Below are 15,373 nucleotides of genomic sequence, written 5' to 3'. Positions count from 1 at the left end.
TTTTCAATGCATGTTAGGAGAAAGACATGACTGTTGTCACTGACAACCTCATTTATTTTAGTGGTTTGATTGGCTGTTGAAAACATGTAAGGCACTACATCACGTTAGCTCAAAGTCAATAGTTAAATACATTAATAAATTCAAACCCATGAATATTAAAATTCTACATATTGCCACATAGAATGTTGACTGTAGTTTCCATAAAGCAATCTGATAATCAACTCATGTCATAAGCCAAAGCTTGTGGAAAAATGCAGCCCGTGGGCAATCTTGGCAGGTAATCAGAGTAGGCACCACAACGAAAACGTTTATGATAGAAGAATGAAATTACATTATATTTTAATTAAATTATAGAACTAAGTGCAGGCAGATTTCACTTCTTACCATGTCTTTATAGTTGGGGTAGAACGTTTGTTCAATCAGTGGAAATTTCTCAGGCCCGAGCTTCTTGTAGCAGCTAATCAACTGAGCAAACTGCAGACAGAATAAAGAAAACGTTATTATTGCTAAAATTGTGATTTCAATAAAAAGTAGCTTTTGTCACAAATGCCATAGTGAATAATGACTGCTCTCCCACAAATGTAAAAAAATCAGCTAGCAATGCAAAGGGTAAGCACTTTAATATTACAGTCTATTATTTCAGAATAATATTAAGAATGCGCGACTTGGTCTCTACACAATAAAATGTTCAGTGCTCCCTCATCTCTAATTATAGTGCATAAGAATCCATGTTCTACAGTACATCACACTAAAATGTAATATATCAGAATCTATCTATCATTGGCACTGAAAATTTTAATGTGTATATATTTACACAAAACTGTTACAAAAACAAGATAATGTGTGGTAATTTGCACTCATTTACAGAGCCACGGGATGCCAGCGTGATATCCACCATAAACCTAATTAACTGACAACCTGTAGTTACAATACAATTTGACTTATGCAGTGAGTGTGACTGCTAACATAATTCAACTGAGTGCATAAGAAGTCACAATGTGGGTGTCGTGTTGCAGAGAAAAGAAAGTGTTGTTCTCTATCATAACCTTAGTCAGGACAAATAAACTTCTGAGCATGTTTGCCAATTCATTGGCTACGATGTTGAAACAGAAATAACAAAAGGCTCTGCTTCACTGTGCTAAGCTGAGCAAATGGTTTGGCTTGTTTAGAGGACAGTGTGCCTTGAGGGTTCTTTCCAGTCCCAAAGCCAGTCCCTGTGGTAAAAGAACTCAGTTCATTCCCTGCAGTTCAACAGTACCCTTCAATTCATGGATAATCTTGGTTTTTTGGTTATTATTTTACAAACCCCACCTTTTGAAACATACATATATATGTATATACTGTATTTCTATAATCCATTAACATTTTTTAATTTGTTCTTTTTTGCATGTAGTTTTAAATAAGTCATCTACACAAGTATCTACACACATAAACTGCATACATGCATGTGTAGTCATACTGTATATACGTAAAGGTACTGTATGTATGTACTCATATGAACTGTATACGCATTCATGTTTCTGAACTGTAGGAGCTCCTATGAGTGTTCATTCTAATATGATTATTTAAATGAATAGTTGACTGACCACTGGGAACTAGTGGACCAGGATGAATGGCGATGCTGTTAACGGTCAGTAGGGACAACTGACGTTGCTAGTATTCACACTATGCAAATACAAAGGGTAAGCTCCGCAAAATTACTTGTGTCATACCGAAGTGAAATATCCCTTCAAAAGAATAACCTGATTCATTTTACCATGATATTTATAGCTTTGGCTAATTTTCAATAATTGTTCCCAGAAAGGCTTCTGAAACAGATGTGACTGTGTAGAAGACATTTAATAAAGCACTGTATTTATGAATTTTATGTTCATGAGTTTACTTTCATGAGTATGTTTATGGCCACGATATCTGTCCTCTGCTTTGTGGAATGGGTAAAAATTCCATTAAAGAAAAGATAAAACTGTAATTATCATTTCCCCGAACAGCGGAGTGGAGGTGACTGGCAGCTGCACGTGGCTCCCTGTAACCGCGCTCGTGTGGAAAACCCCGATGTAGCGAAGCAGGACGCCTCTGAGCGTGCCGAATCCCATGCAGCAGCTCTGCTCAACCCGTCTGGCCCGCTATTGCTAAAGAGGAAATGCAGCAGCCTCTGATACGAGCATGCTGGTCTGACTCAAAATGAGAGATTATTATCCACATCTGGGAACTGGGCTCCAGTCATGTGCTGAGGGCAGAGGCGCTGGGCTACTTTCCACCTGAAATATTCCAACTCAAGACCTCTGAATCATCTTGTTGAGGCAACGGCCTGGTTTTTTCTATATTAAATAGTGTCCTCTTGAGACCCTAAATATTTGAAATACGTGTAAGCCATGGCACAGATATTAATCCTACAGGGAGACGACTGAAAATCTGCACCTTTTCAATCGATCTGTAATGGAACAGTAGTAGGAAATAAATACTGATGATACAGAGATCTGCAAGGAGGTCTTATCAACAGATTAAACATATCTGTAAATGTTAAATGGTTTATGTGAAAAGGCTAAAAAGAAGAGTGAAAGTGAAAATTCTGTGTGTACATGGTGCAGGGACAACGGTAACTGGTGCAGGAATGTTTCAGTGAGACAGCGTGCACAGAGACTCTTACCGCCCAGGGTTTGTCACAAAGGTTAAAAATGGACTCCAGGGAGTTCATGCTGGGGACACCGGCGTACTGCAGGCCAATGATCAAGTTGCGGAAATCCTCATTTTCTGCCATGCTGAAGGCGTGTTGTCGGATGAGGACAAAGTCAGGCTTGAATGATCTGTCAGAATTATGATTCTGATATTAGCATATAAGCAAAAGATATTATTCTTTTACCTATGTTTGCAGGTGATAATAGCTATTATTAAACACGTTAACATCACAGAATTACTGGAACTAACAAAGGGGTATAGCTTTGACATGCTAGGTTACAAATGGTACATTTTTAAACTAATACATTTTTTTAACTTGGAGAAGATGGCAGACAGACCACTGTTGTGAGATGCTCTTGTTGCTTCTTCTTTGGTGTGTCTACCCACACACTGGCATGCCCTGAGCAGCACTGACTGCACATATAATATAACTGACTTCTAGCATGCCACCAGACACCATACAATACTCTGTGTGTATGTGTGTCTGTGTGTGCACATGAAATAGTGTGGGTGAGTATAGTCTGCACACGGGAAATAGTAGCAATGATTTATCAGTCAATAACAAAATTTTGAATATGTCACCATAAAGGTCAATTAAATTCCAGTGTCAATTAAATTGGAAAGAACTTTTAAAATGACATATAGCTCCTGTAAGTCCTCTAAATAATTGCTACACTAACACCTCAGTTCATCTGGCACTCCATCTGTGTTCTAGTGTTGATAATTAGCCTTTACACATATATGGGGTGCCATAACTTCTGCTCTTGCTCTCATAATGTACAATGATGTGCATTCAGTAACACAGCTCCTCTTCTTGTTTCGTGCAGTAGGCTTGAGAACCAGCAGTATAGAATTCAAAATGACATAACTATTGAGAGGTAAAGCCAGGAAGTGTTAAACAACTTTATTGCCTTTTTCATTCCTCTTTCATTCAGTGCAATTTCCTCTTTCATTCAGTGCAAATAAAACATATTGTAAAAAGCATATGGTATAAGTTGTGTATTCGTCTGTGTAACCCCCCAAAATAAATTCCAATTAGAAAGGAGAACTGTGCATCGAACACAACTGGCACCTTTTTATTTGAGTAGGCCATAAAACCAATGCAATTTCTTATGGAACACATGCTAGAATATTTCAAGGCATCCACTTTGCTTTGGAATCGTGGCTTTGGTTCTGTGAGTTGGTATACCTCTATTACTTTATCATCCTACAGAAAGTGACCAGTGAGCACATGGTGTGGTCCAGAGCTTAAGTTACAGTAAATATCCAGGCCGATTCCTCTGTGTCTGAATCACAAGGAGTAGGTGTGTGGCTTGTCAATGATGCCATGGCCTCGGAGTTAAAAATAAAAGAACAGCCCCTCCATCATTACAGCCTGACTTTACTCATGAAATAGGACCTGGAATATGTTCCAAGTCTTAAATGAATAACGCCCTGTTTATATTTCATATCCATCTGGAGATTCACCAGACCAAAATACATAATCAAATATGTCTAACATAAATGCTGGTCTCATTCTGCTGAGAACAATTTTCAAACAGATATAGAAATGCAGTGGATTCAGCTCAATATCCTAATGCTTTGTCTAAAAATTGATGGGGTGATTGATTTTAAATGCTTTTATTGTATTCCTTTTAATACTATGACTGGATTCCAATAGCAAATACATAAAAGTATTTTGCAATGGCAGAGTCTGTCTACTCAGCACAAGTCCAAGCCAGAGTAAATGATGAGACAAGATTGATCATAGATTTAAATTTATTGTATCCAGAAATTGCCTCAGAAACACTGCAATATGTCCTTTGCTAGACTCAGAGCGCATGTTTTCTGTGTGACACTAGCATTTTCTATCTTTCACTTACCTGACCACTTTTGTTCCATTCCTGATGACCTGCATGTCCACATTGCAGGTCCCATTGGCATGGGCCACAAGGTTAATCTCTGAGAATTCAGCCTAAAACAGAGAGAGAGAGAGAGAGACAGACAGACAGATGGAGAGAGAGAGGTGGCAGAATATGAGAATAGTGTATGAGTCATAGGAGGAAAGAGATAGACTTCAATACTGCATTCAGTGTGAGACGCAGCACTACGATGCCATAGTTCTATTTAATAAAGCCCATAGATATCATTTGTCTAGCCTGTCACTATACAAATGATATTGGTTTCAAGCAATACTGGTACAGCTGTCTTTAACAAATAATGTTTTGTCCACTTCTGTCTTTAACAAAGAGATTGTGGTGTGATTTCATTTTCTCATTGGTTTTACTACAAGCCTGTTCCTCATTATGAATGAACACTTTTCCTTTAATGTCTCAGGTTTTACAGTAAATGTTGAGAAACACCCGTGCCAGTAAATCAGTTAGTCACGATCAGTAAAATGATCAGTTTAGACAGGCTGGCCCGTTTAATAAAATGTGTTTGTTGTGTCACAGCAATGCTGAGGCCGCTCTAAGAGGTCAGTTTTATGAATCTCACGATGAATCATCTGCTGTTTCTTAAGTTCCTACCACAGTTCCACAGTAGCTGGTAGTAAAATCAGAACTGCAACTTGGTGCAACTTTGAAAGCGTAAATTCCATCTGACATCATCTTGCGGGATTCAAATAATTACAGTTGAGGCCCAAAGCAGCATGTGCTGGATCATTGTGGAGTCCCTGCTGCTGAAATAAGAACCATCTGAGGGGTCTTTCTTGTGTTCATTTGAATGCGGTTTTTTCTAAAATTGCACTCACATCACGGGTTCAGAACCACAAACCTTTCAAATGTCACATCAAACAAAAACATCTACACAGATGTGACATCGCAAAACTACAACTTTATGAAGAGTGCTGTGGCCTCCAATATACTGTCCATGTTTTGTCTTTATGTTTACTGCAGGAAAACGAGCATACCAGGAGTGAAATGGTTTTCCTGGATGCTGTGAGGCCTGGCTGACTGTGGGTGAGCAGTAATGAAAGACAGAAACACAGTTTCGGGGCTGAGGGAGCAGATCAGAGCAGGGGGGCTGTGAATGTCACAGAAATAAAGCAGGGTCCCTCCGGGGCTGCTCCACAGGTTGCTCGAACACGTGACGCTATGTAAGCACATTAGACTGATAAAAATCTGTTTCCACTTTGAGGAGCTCTGCAGCACAATGTCAGGCAGACCAGAGAATCCGAGGCATTCTGCACTCTCCACACAGAAGTAAGCACAAAATGGAGGAACAATAAGAAAGCTCTGTCGCTTACCAGTTTGTGATTTAAATGTTTTTTTCTGAACCTACTTATAGTTCAATTTGATTGGTCAAAATAGTGCTGAGACATACTGAAGATCAATGGCAGTACCAGAATGTTTTGGTGATATTTGCTCATGAAGAACAGAAAAGCACAGAACTTTCACTCTGGTGCTCATACCTTCTGCTGCCCCAAAAATGCATGTTGGGAAATGTAATTGCCTTTCACTGGAAGGAACTGACTCACTCTAGAACTACAGGCTATGCTTGTGGCAGCCACAGTGGAAAACAGCAATTTTGCACAAAAGAGGAAGGAAATTGTGAAATGGCTAACAAGCCTGTGCGCTCAGCACCGAGAGTACCCAGACTGGGATCAAAGGCAGGATCAAAGTTGTCTTTACTGTCTGATAAAAATTCAGTTTACCCTTGGCTGAACACACTGTAAACAGGAAGGCAGTCTTCACATGGCTTAAGACCAGACCTGCATCAAGGCACTCAGCACACCAGCTAAGAACAGCACAGCTAGCAGATTTTTAAATGAAGTGTGTTTTATTACTAATATAAACATAGATGTGCAACTACTCCTCTTAAAGTGTGGTTATACTATAGGGCAAATGCTACTTAATTCTGTTTCACTTTCTCTAGAAACAGCCTGTAGAAAACACTGGGAAAGATTAAAAATGGCACAATAACATTTTCTCCTCTCCTTGGTTTGGAGTTCCAGAAAAGTTGACTCACTTCAGTCTGTGTCACTTTGTCATGTAAGAGCATCCTGTTTACCGCATTACATTACATTATTCTTATGGCATCTCTTTTATGATGTCACCATAATTATCTTCCACCTGTATTACTTAACTACATAATTTGTGCTCAAAATATCCATACATGAGAGAATAGTTCAGTTATCCAATACTAAAATTAGAATTAGAACTAAAATTGAATACTAGGCAGCTTATTGTAAATTGTGCCAGGAAATAGGAGAAAACACATGACTGTACACGTTGTGTGCATGTGTGTTCTTTGAAAAGATGCTGAATGGTTTACCTGCTCCACTTTGATGTCAAAATCTCCTTGAACCTTCTTCCCCCTGAGGAGTTTGGCCCTGGTGAACAAGAGAACAAATGTTACTTTGAGACAGTATACTGTTAATCTGTGTGAGACTGGATCAAAGATTATAATACGACATATGTACATCCATGTTAAGAACAATTGGCTGAAAACGAGTTCTAACGAGATATAAATACTATTTATTATTATTATTATTATTTATCAGAGTATATGTCCGAATTGCCAATTAAATACACGAAGTTTGAACACTATTATTTTGTTTTGTCGTCTTGAGAAACGGAAAAATACCTCCTGCAACCCCCCTCTATCACAGAACACGATGGAATGACTTCACATATGAAAAACAAACCACGAGTCAGTACCATGACTGTGACGTCACCACATATCTGTCAGCTGCGCTTAATTATGGTGGATCTACACCTCGACTGGAGCATTCCAGTAACATTGCAGGAGTTGCGCCGATAAATGACTGTAGTGGCACTAACAGTCACAGTTAAGTAATATCTCACGGATCTGAGCAATAATCGTAATGGGCGGGCTCCTTATGCAAGCATGGATTTAGTGTCAAAGAAAATAGTCCTTAATTATGCACATACCTTTTTCTTAATTTCCGTACGTGAATCGGCAGAGTTCAGACAACCTGAAAACCGTTTTGCCTTTGTCATAATTATCAGCGCGATTCCCAGACATTCTTATTAACGCGGGCGCTGTAGCCCACCTACTTACAAACAAACAAACACCACCTGGAAAAAAGCACGCAACGACTTTGTAACACAACCGACGACCGATGTATGACCTCATCGCGGGATTAGACTCGTGCTTTTGGTGGCAGTTTAAAGACAGCAGGCTTGAAAGTGCCCTTTTTTGTGCCCCCAATGAGGAAATGCGCACAGTGGAGGCCCTGTGGCCAGAGCCCTCTGCCACTCAGCCATTGGAAGTTGTGGCGACGGGGACGGCCTTGGCAGATGTGGGAGAATTTGAGATGGTTTGGCCGGGACTTAAAAACACAGCATGCCGAAAATTCTCTCGACAAAACAGGGGTCTTACACACTGTCCCACTATTATGAATAATACTTAAGTGACAACTGCAGCAAGAGATCAACTGTGAGATGGACAACTGCTTTCTGTGTAGGGGGGCCTAACAGCATACCCGACAAACTCAAAGTTCCACAAAGAAATATACGCAGAAACAACATCACAACACGGTAGGCATACGAAACAACCACATGCTCAGGGACATGAAACTTGTGTGTAAACAGCAAAAGCTAGTTAATTTTGGGACAGAATTTTGGGACAAAGCTGACTAAATGTGTATCATATAAACTCTAAGTTTATACCTAGATTTTTTGTCATTCATAATTTGTATTAGAGTTGCAGAAAAAAATGATGTTTGCTCGGAGAAGTTGCGCAGCTGTGCCTGTGTTTTGCTGCCACCGTGCGGTAAATTAGATACGCGTCAACATAAATAAAAGCTAGAGTATGCCTACTATGTGGTTCCCAAACTTGTTTTTTAAACCATTGTTTGAACAAAGTGAATTGTAATTAATGCACTCGAACGGGTAGTATTCACACTATGCAAACAGAAGTGTCTACCGAAGGGGTAGACGGAGGGTAAACATGTTGACAATCATTTGTTATAAATTTAATAAATGTAAGATTAGTTCCTAAATTTTAAGAAGAGGGAAAATCGCACCCCGCCCTTAATTAAATCAACGATATTGGCTGATGGAATATAACCTTCCATTTGAAATCGCTCAGCATGAACTGTTACAAGGAACATAGGCCCGAACCCATCTCTACACTACAGTGTGCATTCACTATAGTGTTCAGTGGCCAATGGTACACACCACTGTTGCCTGACTGGTTTGTTCAGTATCACAGTGCATGTCACACGCATCGAAAATCCCGCTGAAAAGACCAGCCAGGTAGCCTTTTCAGTATCCCATTAAGCCCGCTATGCTCTGCAGCAGGCTAGATATACACGATTTAAACTCACGCCATCACCTCTGGCTCCCAGCATGATGACCCACTTTGAAATCACATTGCCTTCCGGCACAGAGATGAGTAGCAGTTATGTCCCCAACCAGACGACCCTTACAGGAGTGGACTATGACAAGTCTTAGGCTACAAGATTAAAGAAACGCACCAGAGCATCCGATTTATTTAATAGAGGTTTTATTTTTCCTTTACTATGATTTGGTTTTGAGCTGTCCTGAAGTAACAACAAACTGCAGTTTCCAAATGAGCCCTTTTCCCCTTTTAACTAAATTTGCTATATGCCTACCGGTGACCTGAACTGGTGTCCTAATGTATCGTTGCGTAGGGCATGTCCATTCTGCTCTAAGTTGTATTAGGCTGAGAGGCTTGGGCTGTGCAACTGCTCCCTTAACAGAGACTGCTGCTTTAAAAATAGCCCAGAATAACTTTAATATAATCATATAATATAATCAGATTTGTATGCACTGTACATGCATTTCCTTATTAAACTCTGTTAAGTATTATTGACTGTTAATCAAGTTGCCCAATTAATTTATATTGAGAACAAAAGGCATCAGACAGCTAATTAAATATTGAGAATGAATATCATAGCCTTGAAGTTTGCAGTTGCATCAAACATCAACTCATAAGACTGTCCATGCTAAAATGAACACAGCTTTGCCACACAGCAGTGTGAACCCAACCTTAAAAACCTTAAAAGCAGGTCTGCTGTCAGTTTATTGCACACACCATCATCTCAGTTGATGCGGTTTTAGAGATAAAATGTAATGAGTGAAGAGAGTGGAACTGGGCCTGTTTTTCACACAGCTGACTCAGACATACATTTGTATGTTTCATAAGCATCAGGAGTGTGAAACAACAGGGGAGGGCTGTTTTTGAAGAGCAGGAAAAATGGGTCAGTCGTGACAAAGGCGACTGGCAAAGAAATATTGGAAAAATTCAACGGATAAAAAAGTATCGTCAAATGTCCATAATGGCATCCCACAAAAGAGATCATTTCTACAATTATTGCCGTGTTTATCTCCTCATTCAGGCTGGAAGTGGATCTTTGCAGTTGTGATTACCGATGTGGCTGTTGTGCAGCTGTGACGTTAGCTCAAGCAACTCACTGTAGGCAATACTGTATTTTCAGTGCTGACTACTTATGTGGTCCTGAAGTGTTTATGATAACTTGTGCATTGTATAGGGAACACAGATATATCGGTGATGTAGCATTGGTGTCACTGCAAGTACTGCAAGTAATAGAGTGAAATTTATTCTGATTCATGAATTTAATTTCTGTTTGTCAGGAAGAACTCACAAATCACTTCAAGGCTCACTATAGATTATACTACTGGACATTTTGTTTCCTTCACTGATCCATCTCTCTCTCTCTCTCTCTCTCACACACACACACACAGACACACACACACACACAGACACAGACACCTGCAGTGTTACAGAACTGTTGGAGCAGGTACTAGCTGAAATGATTTACATTGGAATTTGCCTTGTCTCTCACTGATAAGGTCACAATAGAGCGGTCCTCATTCATCTGTGGTGAATTGGAGGGCGAGGCTGTGCATTGCCACAGCTTTGCTGCAGTTTCTCTACTCTGACAATATGCACACTTAAGCAGACAGAGTGTGATTTTCATTTGAAAGTGGATAAAGCTTATGTACCAAATTTTATCAAGTATATAATTTAGCTTATAATCAGGAAGTCTACAAACTGTCATTCTAATGATTTAGTAATTCTTGCTGCACATATTCAACCACCAATCAGAATTGATTTTAAAATGGTTGCAAATACATCACTAGCTTTCATGTTAAATGTCAAGGCTTCTATTAGTATCATTGCAGGCCTCGAGTAAATTGAAAAAAATGGATTAAAAAATTTATTCTTCATCTGAAGTTTGCATGTGGAACTGAATTAATCAATGCACTGAGCATTGTCTTAAGATTCTCTGTGCTGCTATTGCCTGTGAGATACAGATAAAACGTGTATCTTGTTAAATGTGGCCTTTCTGATCCATGAATTTGAATCACCATTTTTGCTTTCAAACAAGGATTGGAAATGTTTTTTTTCAGAGAATAAGCAAGAATTAAGTTGTAGGGAGGGGGAAGGGGGAAGGGGGAGGGGGAATCGTCTTATTTTTAGAATGGCTACAGTAAATGATGAAAATGATGAAGTTTGGTTATCATTTATAAAATCACGTAAATAAACAGTCCTCCGGTAATACAAACAGGTTTCAGGTAAAACAGTGTCAACAGTGCTAATTACTATTAGTATGGGGAAACATAGGTACTGATAAAATCAGCTATAATTTCCAGTTGGCAGTTTGTAATTGACAGAATTTAAATGATCAAAGTTTGTTATGTCAGACAGCAAAAAATACAGTTTTACAGAACATTCTGAAGATCATTCTTCCCTGGTTCAGTGATGCTGCCTTTGGAAACCCGATTAGATTGCTTTTATTGATCAGTGCTGTCCTGAGGTCACTTGCTGCCCACACACACAGCCATTCGAACTTGAATGGCAAGACAAAAGCTTAGAATTATAGGCATCTATCTGGAATTCTTACATTTATTTTTTTTTTAATTGTTTGCATAGAAATGTTATTTGTTGTGCAATTTTGCTATACGACTGTAATTACTTTTTTGAGGGTGTTAAAACTAATATAAATGCATTACAAAAAACGCTATGAAACGTACTTGAAAATCGTAAAGCTCAACATCACAAAATTATACTATTGGACAGAGTCCTATGACTATAAGCTCTTGAATAAAATGGCCAAACTGCTCAAATAGTGACTGAGGCTATGCTTATGTGGATATAGCTACTCTAGGTAGCTATCAATTTAGAAAAAATACAGCAACAGAAGCCTGATTTTAGTTGGCTATTGACCAATGATTCCAACAGAACAGAACATAGTTATCAAGCAAATGCAGTGTGTGTGTGCCTAACAGCACTACATGCCTCAGAGAGAGCATGTGCAGAAGCCTCTGTCAGAATGTGCAACTGCATACAAAAGCGTGCAAACTAACTAATACAGTGATTAAATAAGGTTCAGGAAATAACATGCATGTAATGTTTTATCCTCAAAAGGCAAAAACAGCAATGCAGATGCTTCTTTTGCTCAAGTTTTTTGTGCAGAAGTTTTGACAGCCAGTATCACTCACAAGGTTTTGGAAAGTGTGGACATTATTACATGTGCATTTTGCACAATACTGAGGGGAGGTGGCATTCGGCGGCACTGTCTTTGTAAAGCGTGGGCACAGTCCTTTAAGGACAGGATAAGAGAAGAGGAACCTCGCCGGCGCTTTCTGGGTCCAATTATCTGTCGCACTCGTTCAGCTGTACCTGATGCAGGCCTGGTAGCTGTTCACCGCTGAGAGAAGACCTGAGCGGAATACTGATGAGCGCTCCATGTCACATGATCGGCCCTCTGCTGTTCACTGATCATTAGTGGGATCAGGGGTCAGGGAGCCAAGATAAACGCATAGTCACCGGTCAGTGAGGTTTGAAGTTAACATTGCGGCTCGCCTTGGCTAACATGTTTTAATTCCATGCTAACTTCTTTCACTCTCAGAGTTGCAATTTATAGTGCATTCATTCTACTAGGTGGGTACAGAAATGGCTGTGCTGAGTCCTGTAAGAGTCCTGTGAGCCCTTAGAACCCCTCCCCCCCCCCCCCCAAAGACACCTGCAATCCCTGAGGGAATCAATTACTCTGATCACTGGAGTTAGTCCTATCTCCAGCTCTTCTCCAGATACTGTGCTTCGAGCTCAGTGATGAAAGCTCATATTTCTCAGCTTCTCTTTCGCTTCCAAGACAATCGATTCAAATAGCGGGTTAATTTCTCCTGCTGGGAGATCACAGATGCTGCTTGGACACCGCCAGTTTGCTTTATTTATATAATTTTTTTCACCGTTTCCATAGCGATTTCAGCAAATGTGCTAGAGGAAAGGATGAAGGAAAGGCTAGCAGAGGCATTTGGTACATATGGGATGTTCTGCTAAAGCACTGTGAGGCTATTATTCAGTAGCTAGTTCTGGTGATATGTTCATAGTACAGATGCCACATTGGAGTCTCCAAGCATTATTTGTACGTAACTTTGCATCCTTTCCAGTGCTCTGCAAGAAAAGATGTGAATGACACTGGATTAAACAGAATTTTTGTTATGAGATCCTCTAATGTCATTGCTGGATCATAGCAGGATTCTTTTGCTATTAATTGAACACATTGATTTAAAACAGACATGCAAGCTTATGGCAGAATGTAATGACAAAGAATCCCTTCTAAAACTGAAAATGAAAGAAAATGGATTATTTGATATTTAATTAAGAGCAAAAGAAAAGCTGCTGATTATAATAACTTCAGCCTCATGATAACTGCTGTTAGCAGGTCCGTTTGATTCAAATACAGTGGAAGATGTCGCTGAGTTTTTATGTAATTGTAGAAATGATTTTACACTGGCAGCAGCCAACCGAAATGAGCAGAGTGCAGAGTCATGCTTATGACTGAGCTCCATATGGGGAGAGGGTGTGTGTACAGTACTCTATATGCACATGTGATATATGCTATATGTAATGCTCTCGGATCTTGAGGATAGGCTGGTTACCTAATGTCATGATCAGAATTAGTGGAGGAGTAGCAGGAAACCACTTAGATCTTGCTGCTAAATTACATTTCAGTCAGCTGGTGAACAACTGCAAATAGTAAATCTGTTTCTCATTTGTCGTTTTAGTTGAATGGCATCTTGCAATGTGTACACAGGTTATAGATAATCTGGGGCCATTCTCCAAAGATCTTTGAGGTAGTGTGCAAAACCATAGCACAGATTTGCTGAGATGTGGGCAAACTGAAGCCGAGTGCGCAACATTGTAGACGAAGGCTTCATTTGGGATGCACTGTAAGCCATAAATGGTGTCATCACTGCAACTGTGAACCAACCAGCTGCTGTGTTCCTCTCTCACTCGTATCTATGCACATGATGTATACACACAGACTGCTGCACATATGCACGCACAAATGTGCACATGCACACACATGTGCGTGCACTCACACACACACATGCACACTCACACATAAACACACACACACACACACACACATCACATTATATTACATTATGTTACATTACATTAAACTACGATACATTGCATTTTTTATTTGGCAAATTCTTTTGTCCAAAGCAACGTACAATAACTGCATACTGAAGGTTGTTGGAACAACTACAGAACACGGTTTCAGATAGGGTATGATTCTCATGCAGTAACAATTCTCCATAGGCATAAACATAAAGTCTAGTTCATACAGTAAGCATTGGCTAAGCAAGTGAAGTTATGCTAAGTCATGATTATGAGATATGATAAAGGGCTACAACATCAAGATGAAGATACAAGTGCAACATGAAAGTGCTAGATGACCATGTTCATTCCATGCATGCACACAGGCATGCGCGCACTCACGCACATACACAAATCCACTACTGCATGAACACGCACTCATGCACATGCTAACTCGCACACCCACGATTGGCATACAAGCACACAAATGAAAAACACACAAGAACAGGCTTTCCCATGAGGACTGGCAAAAGCCAAATGCTTAATCTGTGAATGAGCAAGTTAGCATCTAGTTCCTGCTATTGGACTTAATACAAGCTTCTACAGTACTCATGGGACAGGAGATAAGTGTAGCATTTTTAGGTTAATTGCCTACTGTTTTATTAGATCGAAACATAAGTTGAGTAAATGAAAAGTACATTAGTTCAGTGCCATTTAATGACTAATTTCGGATGGTAACAAAGTATTGCAAAGGCTTCACCTTAGGGGGGTGATTAAACGACTGCTTTGGAATTTCAGTGCAAATGAGTAAAGATTGAATGTTGTTTTTTTGGGAATGCACACTTGGGAATAGATAGTTAACATACAAGGAAAACGAGATTAAACACAACAAACTGCATCCATTTTTTCATGATCTAAACAGTATTGGGCTATCAAAAATAGAAATGCTTTTAAATTACTTCTCAATAGGAGCACATACATGGTGGAAGTAAATTTTCAAAGGGAAAAGAAAGGGACATTCAGAGAAAATGCTAATATAACAGTTTGCGTCCACTTTGGGTCCTTTTTTATAACAATTATCAGTGCATGGTACCTTATAAAGCATTTAATAACTAAAATATCTGGAAAAGTCCAATGAAATGCTAGGATTAGGTCAAATTAATTTTCTTAAAATGTTTTTTGGCAAAAGGGATTGCTTATTTCCTGTCCTGTGCTTGGCTCTTTCTGTTATGTGCTAATTCAGATTTAGCCACATGCACAATTTATCCATAACTAAATGAGTATCTTTGATGGGGCTGATGTGGAAGTCATTAGTCATAGTTTCTTGCTACAGTCATTCAATCAGTTGTGAAGGTATGTGGGCAAAGAA

General features: G+C 39.4%; 1 protein-coding gene across 1 annotated transcript in view; it reads right to left on the bottom strand.

Annotated features, from left to right (window-relative positions):
• syn2b (synapsin IIb) overlaps positions 1 to 15,373 on the bottom strand; it is a 62,423-nt gene that overhangs the window by 28,883 nt on the left and 18,167 nt on the right. The window contains exons 2-5 of the mRNA XM_064306488.1: positions 6,931 to 6,988; positions 4,539 to 4,630; positions 2,648 to 2,804; positions 385 to 474 (exon numbers count right to left, since the gene is read on the bottom strand). Of these exons, the coding sequence (XP_064162558.1) occupies positions 385 to 474; positions 2,648 to 2,804; positions 4,539 to 4,630; positions 6,931 to 6,988 (397 nt within the window). The remainder of the gene's footprint in view (positions 1 to 384; positions 475 to 2,647; positions 2,805 to 4,538; positions 4,631 to 6,930; positions 6,989 to 15,373) is intronic.

This window comes from Anguilla rostrata, chromosome 13 (assembly GCF_018555375.3).
Source record: "Anguilla rostrata isolate EN2019 chromosome 13, ASM1855537v3, whole genome shotgun sequence".
NCBI classification, from domain to species: Eukaryota; Metazoa; Chordata; class Actinopteri; order Anguilliformes; family Anguillidae; genus Anguilla; species Anguilla rostrata.
Note: the sequence above shows the minus strand (reverse complement) of the source record. Positions and strands in the feature narration are given on the sequence as shown.